Raw genomic sequence first — 9,034 nt, 5'->3', positions numbered from 1 at the left:
TTGCAGCCAGGTGTAAGCTGCTGTATGGGGATATTGGGACCCACACTGGGTTTTCTGCAAGAGCAGCCTGTGCTCTTAAACTTTTGCACACTCTGTTCAGCCCCTATTTTTTTTTTCAAAATCTTTCTTTGAAAAATACAGCTAAACCACAGTAATTCTTTTGAGACTAAAAGGGCACAAATGGTGCATTTTCATGAAGGCAGACAAAATATCCATATACATTTAAAGAACAAAAAAAGGCACAAAACCTCAAGTCTCCAATCAGCAAAATATAAATGCATTCTAGGACAGCACAAATGATGCTATACATGAACACTGCCATGAAAGAATTGTACTGTCCAATAATGAAGGCCATATTTCCTGCTGCACATCCTTTTTTCTTGTAAGGCCGCTGACAGCTACTACCAAATATTTATAAATAGGTAAGGAAATACTGGTAGGTGGGAAGATGAGAAAGAATTACCAAAATGGAAAGATGTTGGTAAGTTAATCTACAAAAAGTATGATTAAGACAGTACATGAGCCAGACATCATGTACACCCCTAATCCCAGTACTTGGAGGTGCCTGGAGGATCTCTATGAATGCAAGGTCAGCCTGGTCTACAAAACAACTTCAAGGCCAGTAGGGACCACACAGTGAGACAATAGTGTGTGGACATAATAGCTAACGTGGGTGCACAGGCACAGCTGGTGGTGCGGGCAGGCGGTAATACTAAAGTGCTGCCACTGGAATCAAACTGAGCGGACAAACGGGTTTAAAACAGAATGAATGGTCAGAGACATTACTGCTGAGATGACGAATGGTATTCATATGTTAAACTGGCCAAATGTGACATAGTGGGTCTTATTCAAGGCCACCTAATAAAAACCTCCAAGTTGACTCTTTAACAGCTATACAACCTAGGAATGACCAGAATTAAAACTTCAGCTCCCAAAGATGGAAAATGTCTACCCACAGCTTTGGAGGAAAAAAACTATCAACTACACTGTAAACAACCACAATAAAACTAAAGCTTCAGAAGACTTTCTGAATTAAAAGTTAAAGTTTTGGGGGCTAGAAATGGTTTAGCCTTTAAGAGCACTGGGTGGTCCTGCAGAGAACCTGGGTTCATATCCCAGCACCTCAAGGAGTGGATGATAACTTCTGTAACCCAGTTCTTGGGGATGAGAGTCTTCTGGCCTCTGCAGACAGCAGGCAGACATGTGCACAGCCGTAATGGAGGCACTCACATAAGACTCTTAAAAAGTTTAAATTTTTGAGTTTATCTTCTAAAAGTGAGATTTCAGGTTGATTTTACAATGTTAATTTTTCGGCTGGGCTGTGGTGGCACACACCTTTAATCCCAGCACTTGGGAGGCAGAGGCAGGTGAATCCCGGTGAGTTTTAGGCCAGCCTGGTCTACAAGAGCTAATTCCAGGACAGCTAGAACTGTTACACAGGGAAACCCTGTCTCGAAAAACAAAAAAAAAAATTACAATGTTAATTTTTCTATGTAAAAATTTTGAATTTTTGATGGAAACTACAAAGCAATCACTAAATAAATACACACATACATATATAGTGAATGGCTTAAAGAGAATTCTACTTAATTTCTCATTGAGTAGCTGACATTATAGCTGTATCAAAAAAGTTCATTAAGAAGCTAGTAAAAATTACTGAGGAAATTCTAAGGAGGCTTCTAAGTATGCCTGCAAAGAGATAAACTGACCAGGTGTGCTGTAATCCCAGTCCTAAAACAGAGTCGGTTCAAAAGTTAAAGGCCAGTCTAGACTACATAAACTCTATATCAGATAGGGGCTGAGACTATACAGTGGTACATTTTTTATATGTGTAAGGGCCTGTGAGCTACAAAGAGAGAAAATGGGCAGGGAGAGGAATAGAAAATTTGCAGACTATTGTCAAGAATAGCTTTAATTTGTGAACCAGTGAGATGATCTGCAGGTAAAGGTGTTGACTGCCAAGTCTTATGAGCTAGGTTTAATACTAAAAAAAAAACCATGTAATGGAAGGACTCCCACAAGTCCTCTGACTTCCACATGAGCACCGCATGTGCTCCACCCACAGAAATACGGCAAAATTAAGAAAAAAATGGTTTCAATTCGGATGATGTTATCAGTTCTCCAATTCAAAACAGGGTCAGTTCCTTGAGGTAGAATGTTAATTCAGCAAACAAAGAGTAAACCAAGAGCCCAAAATTATCCATGGTATGTCCAAGCCAAGGACATGGTAGAGGGCATTAGGGAGAGGTGTGTCTAAGGGGGGAGTGCATAGGCAGAACAGGCTGCGATGGCGTGGTCCTAGCTACTTGGGAGACTGAGACAAGAAAACCACCTGTGCCCAGGGAGTTTGGGCAAAATAGTGAAACTTCCTTAATTTTAAAATAAGTTTATGGAATGCATGAGGACAAAGGTATAGAGATGGTTGTCAAAACCAAACCGCCCTAAGCTGGCCCCACTCTGGACGAATGCCTAGGGCCGACTTATGGGACAGTCGCTTGTCTCATTACCCACCAGGCACAGTGACACAGACAAAAACCCCACACAAAGAAAAAGTTTTAAAGAGAGACCAATTAAAAACAAACCAGGTGTGAACACCTAACGGTTATTAACTAGAACTATAGTTTTCTATCTGAAAACAATTTCTATTCTCTGGAATGTTCATATGTCCATTCTAGTAGAAATTTGCCTTGCTTCAATTGAGAAACTGATTTTACTGTCAACTTACCTTGAAATCCTATGCAATCCGATTTTATATCTTGATGGTTTTATTAAAACTGCTGGTACCAATGACTATGTCAAAACCAGTGTGCTTTTCCTTGGCTTAATTGTAAACCATTACCTTTAAAACTATCTTCCACTTTATATGTAGTGTGTGTTTTTATTTGCTTATTTTTATCCTAAAGATTTGAATAACAAGTATAAAGATATTCCCTTCCATGCCTCCTTTTTGTGGTCTATAATTAATCACTTGTTATAGGTTCTTTCCAAACTTAAAATTCCCTTAAGAGTGAGATTATGTGCATTTTCTCTATTTGTTCTCCATTGCATCATAACATGAATTAATGCCTGTAGACTATATGTTGCCACTTTTTAAAAATATTTTCTATCCCTTAAAAAAAAGCATTTTTTGAGTGTGTTTTTACATCGTGAGCGAATGCGTGTGCACATGCCATAGCATGTGTGCAGAGGGCAGAGGACAACTTGCAGTAAATCACTTCCCTCCCACCATTCTGTGGGTTTGCAGGGCCCCAACACAGGTCATCAAGCACTTTTTACATGCTGAGTCATCTTCTTGTCTCTGTATACTGTCTTATAAATGTAGTAAAATGTACTTAGTCATTCTTTTATGGACGTTCTTTACTCTAACTGTAGTGTAACAGTGACTATAGTTATCTACCCGAGCAGTGTATTTTGGAGACTTTACACAGTCACTGCTTCATAGGTAAATTATCTTTAAATTTTTGATTATGGTTATATTGGCTTCATATCTGCCAAGGACAGATTACTCTGAGATATTCTTTTATGATTATATAGTTCTTGAGTCAAGTTTTAGATATTGGTATTTTCCTAAATTATCCAAGTCAATTCACCAAATTATTAGTATAGGTTATGTAAAATAATTCCTTTGATTTTTTTTAAAAATAGACCTCTATATCTATAACATGCTCCCCTCGTTTCCAAGACAGTTTTTTCTTCTTTTCTTTCTCAGATTTGCAGTGCCCATTGTGTAGGCTTATCTATTCTATACAGCACAGCCCAGAAATTCAGCCTTTGCTATTTGAAGTAGCTACAAACACTGTGTTAGAGTTAGTCATAGTAGGTTCCAAATCCCAACTCCTACTAATGTCATCCTGATCATGTGACCTGTTTCTTCATCTGTAAGAAATAAACATAGTACAGGTTAGGGTTAAAACCATTTGCAACTAAGTTCTCACAGATGCTGGTTTCTCAGTAAATACCTGTCCCACAAAAGGTCGCAACTGCCCCTGTTCTAAAAGGAAAAAGAAAAAAAAAATTAGACTGGAACGAATAATTCCATATCCCCTCATAACAGTGAAAAGAATCTGTTTGCAGCCATCAGTTCGCTCATCCCACAATCAGATCACCCCACACCTTCACCAACACACGAGCGACCGCGCAGCCCTTCTCTTGAAGTAAATGTTCTAGGTACTGTTGCAGATAGAACGCTTACCTTCTAGAAGGTTCACCTCCTTGAGAGGGTGAAAGCCAAATGTTGAGGTGATTACAATGGTATCATCTAAGAAAGGTTTCAAAAAATCAGGTTTTGAGAGGAACGTGCAAAAACAAACCAAGGATGTGGGTAGGAATCTTAATGCAGGTATTTACTGCTTACTGTGTATCCTCAAGCAATTAACTTTGATGCTTCTTAAAATAAGTAGAATGAAGAAAAAAAAAAACGGTCAGGGTTTAGTAACGGAACTATGAATACAAAGTTAGACTGGTCATAAAAAACTCGAGAAATGCCAGTTATTGCTATTTAAAAAGCTATGTCAACGAAAATCAATTTACCTCAAGAGAGAAGGTACGTGGTTAGCAATTTTCCAAACATGTTCAGGGAACGTAACCATGGAGAGGACAGAATAGTTTCTGGAGGGCAAACAACATCTTCAGAGACAGAGAAATGGAAAAGTTTGCTTAGAGGGCATTCCTCTGGACATGTGAACACAAAAATCGAACTGAGACGTGCAAGCAAGTTGGATGAAGCTTACAGTTTCTAGTGTCTCGCTGACATTCCTAAAGCTGAAGTGGAAGAATACACGTGGAGCAACGTTGTTGGAAAGGTTTGGATCACTTCAACATGTCACAGTGAAAAGAAACGTTGCATTTAAAGTAGAAGGACCGGAGACGTCTTTTGAGCCACGACTGCTATTTTTAGAACTTACCCGCTGTTTGGCTTGAGGAAACTACCGGCATCTTGAGTGTCGACCTGTAAACTGGGGATGACACCTAACGAGCGAACATCAAAGAGCCCGACACCAAGCACGCACTCAAAAATGGCCGGGGCTGCCCCTGCCATCGCCCCCTGTAGGGATTTTTCTCTTTTTGCGAAGCCAGAGGGTAAAAATGGGTTTTCCTGCAAACTGAAGTAGGACAGCCGGCTTGCCAAGGACGAGGAGGCCCCGCAGGCGCGGCACGCAGGTCGGCTACGCGAACCGCAGTCCTGAGACCTCCACGTGGGGGCGAGATCCACAACAGGGAATTCCAGAGCCAGGTCCCGAAAAGCTCTTGGGAGACAGAGCAAACCAAACCAAACCAAAGAAAACGAAAAAAAAAAACCACCGAAAACGACTCGGTACTAGCGTCCCACGGCTTCCCGCAGGCGAAGCCTCGGAAAAAAAAAAAAAAAAAAAAAGGTGAAAGGAAGGAAGCAGGAAGTGACGCCAGCATAAAGGATACGGAAGTGACCGCACGCCGGAAGTGTACTTGTTTCCAAGGCGACGGCTCGGCCAGCGCTCCCTCCGGGCTGCAGGAACGGAGACGCTGGCCAACGACTCCGAGCCGAGCGTTCCCGCGGACGGCGGCCGCCGCCACAGCCACCCGCGTCTCCCTGAGACCGAAGACAGCGGCCTCCGCGCCGCCCGCCGCGTGTGTGCGACCCGCGTCCCGCACGGCTCTGGGGAGAGGGTGGTGGAAGAGCAGGCAGCCTGTCGCCTCCACCCCAGAGAAGGAAGCCTCGAAGAAGGTGACCGACGCTCCAGGACCTCCTCGGGAAGAGTCGGCGAGGACGGCGGCTTTTCCCGCAGGGACTCGAGAAGAGTCGGTGAAGACCTAGGCCAGCCCCGCAGTGTGTCTCAGGAGAGAGCCCGGGGACACGATGGCCCCCGGCCGAGCAGCCCGTGGCTGGCCGTGAGAGGCGACTCGAGGGGAGCTGTCCGCGAAGACGCTTGGGTGGGCGTCCCCGAAGCCCAAGGGCCCCGAACCAGCGACTCGGGGGACCGAGGCAGTGACGACCGCAGCGGTTCAAGCGGAGGAGCAAGCGTCGATGGCAGCCACTGCCCCAGTAGTTCTTGGGGAGGCGTAAGTGATGACCCGGGCTACGAGGCCAGCGACTCCTCCAGGGTGAGCATCAGCGGAGACGCCAGCCGTCGCCTCAGTGGCTTCTGGGAGAGAGAAAGCGAAGAAGATTCCCGCTTCAGGGGCTCTTGGCAGAGAAGGGAGGAATCCAGTTGCTGCAGCAGCAGTGACCCATGCGTGGGAGCAAGTGAAGACCGACGCAGCAGCAGGGGCTTGGGCTCCACCCCTCCCCAGAGCCCAAATCCGAGGGCGAAGGACCGTACCATGCCTGGTGTGGCCAATTCAGGCCCCTCCAAGTCCTCTAGGGAGGCTGCAGACTCATGTGAGTCTTTTGTTGTCATCCCTTGCCTTGGCCACATCACTTTTCCTACTTGAGGTACATCAGCCTCAGCCCTTGCTGGCATGTTCACACATCCTTTCCCCTTTATTTTCACCGATTGCCTCTATTCCCTTATTTGAGCTTTCCTTATATCTATGTCACGTGTCTGATGGACATCTTACGCAGATCAAACATTTGTGAAATATTACGGATTTTTGTAAGTTCTTTTCTGTGGCATTTGATACTGTGGAGATGACAAATTAGATCTACCTAGTTTTCTAATTTTCATTCTGTTGGAACTTCCTTTATGGCTTTTTCTTTTCCCTCCTCCTTTTTGAGAGGATGGGTGTGGTGTGGCAAAGCTTTTCCTGGGGATACACAACACAACGTCTACTCACCCCAGACACGGCTCCCACAACAGACCCAAGTGCTGGATAACACCAAACTCCAGCTTTGTGAACCAAGGCGTTTTATTGGGGTTACGCACAGGAGTATGGGTGAGAAGTTACAGGAGCAGAAAGGACTCAGAGGCAGCTGCATCACAAAGGCTCAGCCCAGCATGGGTGACTGTTCAGAAAAGCTGTGAAACTTGGAGAGCCCTGCACAGCCTGCAGGCAGCTCAGTAGGTTAGAGCGTGTGGCTTCCCAGGGACTCTGGTCTGAACCTCTTCCAGGCTGCTAGTACCTGAGTCTTTGCAGGTTTTTCCTCATAGAGTCTTTTTGCAGCTCAGATTGTCTGAGAATCTTCTTTGTGGCTCAGGGAGAAGCCCAGTGAGTTTGGTCAGTTTTAGGGACATCCTAAAATGATAAAAAATTAAAGCTGTTATGAATTGTGTACCTTCCTGCTTCAGGAGCTTCCCGTAGGATAGACCCTTTCAGCCTCTCACTCCTTCCTCCGCTTCTTACATTCTTTCCGTACCCTCTTTCCCAGTGATCCCTGAACCTTGGAAGGGGTGACTGTTAGATATCTACCTCTGATTAAGAAAAAGGTTACTCTGCTAGAGTAACAGTTGCCTGTTCAGGAGCTTTACCAGTGGTTATGAGGTGAGGCTGACAACCACAGCGATCTCCGGGCACAAACAGATGTTTAGAGGACAGTTTGTCAGGCATATCACATCCATCTAGAAAAACCAAAGAAGTTGCTTCTCCTTTTGCCAAGCCACAGGTTAAGTCCTGTCTTACAGTACCAGACACGAACTTCCTCTTGGGGAGTAGGCCTTAAATCCAGCAGGAAGGCTCTTGGTTTTGCCCATGATAGCTCAGCCACTATTTCACAAGCAGGCACACCCTGTCTTGTGTATCAGTATTTTAACATCCAGGATTCCTAGCCAAGCAGGAAGGTGGGTAGCAGGTCTCTGTCAGCTGCCTGCCTGGCTGCCTCTGGCCCTCCGAAAGCCAGCATCAGGGTGGGAGTTTTCAGTTCAGCCCAAGTTTCATTTCTCCGCGTCCGAGAGTCAAAGCATGCACATACAATACCTTCAGCAACTGGGTCTTTTCGTCTAGTTCTGGCAAACAGCCAATAGCAGTAGCAATAACCTTTATGGTTTATGGGGCCTCAGGGGCTTCCCTGGGCAACAACTCACTAGGAAGTTCCCCACCCCGGGCACTGGAGATTTTATTTAACTTACTGCTTCTGGGAATGCCCTTTCTCATCCATGTAGGGTACACCTTTTGGATTTAAACTCTGCAGCTGTTGTGCTAACAACCCATTTTTCCTTTAAATTCACTCAGCCCCGGCAGTGTGGTAAGGTGGGTGGAAGTACCACTGTACCACCTCCAGTGGCTTTCTGTAAAACGTGCAGAGTCAGCACTATGTCTGTATAACAAAACCTTTCCAGGGGATGGACAGGACAAGGCAACCTCTGCCGCATACCAAAGATGACCTTGGTGAAGCGCTCAGATAGTCTGTTGTCTGTTCTCAGCAGGGGTCATGTGAGCCCAGAAATTCGCAACTAAGAAGATGTGTAAGTCAAACGAAAACAAGGTCCAATACAGCATGGGAAGACCCCATCACTTGTACTGTTTTTTTTTTTTTTTTTTTTTTTTTTTTTTTTTTTTTTTTTTTTTTTTTTGGTTTTTCGAGACAGGGTTTCTCTGTGGCTTTGGAGCCTGTCCTGGAACTAGCTCTTGTAGACCAGGCTGGCCTCGAACTCACAGAGATCCGCCTGCCTCTGCCTCCCGAGTGCTGGGATTAAAGGCGTGCGCCACCACCGCCCGGCCACTTGTACTGTTAAACGATGTTCAGTTAAACAAAGTTTAGCACAACAGCATGGATAGGGAGAGCTACCTCACATAACTCTATAATTCTCTGGGAGCAAGCTGGCTTTTGTACAGGCCACACTGGTCTCTTGAAATGGCTTGACTAATTCTCTAATGATTTTTGTAACTTTATCATGACCCCTGGGCAGTCCCCCTGGGTGTTTGGCCTCCACCACCCTCAAGAGTGGGCAAATTTCCATATTGCTGTCTTGCCCGACTACACATGACTGGCCTTCACTGTGTGCACTCTTAGGCAATACTCCCCCAGAGTGTTATACCCGGCAATGCATCCACCCCCAGAATGTTCTCTTGCAGTGGAGAAATACACACTGTATACTCATGGGAGGAATAACTCCCTGCCCAAGAACTAGCCCAGCCCCTTTTCTCTGTACTGTCTTACTGCCATACCCATCTACTGTGC

General features: G+C 45.1%; 1 protein-coding gene across 1 annotated transcript in view; it reads left to right on the top strand.

Annotated features, from left to right (window-relative positions):
- Window positions 1-448: 448 nt before the first annotated feature.
- Ankrd42 (ankyrin repeat domain 42) overlaps window positions 449-9,034 on the top strand; it is a 52,184-nt gene continuing 43,598 nt past the window's right edge. The window contains exons 1-3 of the mRNA XM_042054060.1: window positions 449-481; window positions 1,098-1,213; window positions 5,457-6,358. Coding sequence (XP_041909994.1) covers window positions 449-481; window positions 1,098-1,213; window positions 5,457-6,358 — 1,051 coding nt within the window. The remainder of the gene's footprint in view (window positions 482-1,097; window positions 1,214-5,456; window positions 6,359-9,034) is intronic.

Source organism: Arvicola amphibius, chromosome 12 (assembly GCF_903992535.2).
Source record: "Arvicola amphibius chromosome 12, mArvAmp1.2, whole genome shotgun sequence".
In the NCBI taxonomy this organism is placed as follows: Eukaryota; Metazoa; Chordata; class Mammalia; order Rodentia; family Cricetidae; genus Arvicola; species Arvicola amphibius.
Note: the sequence above shows the minus strand (reverse complement) of the source record. Positions and strands in the feature narration are given on the sequence as shown.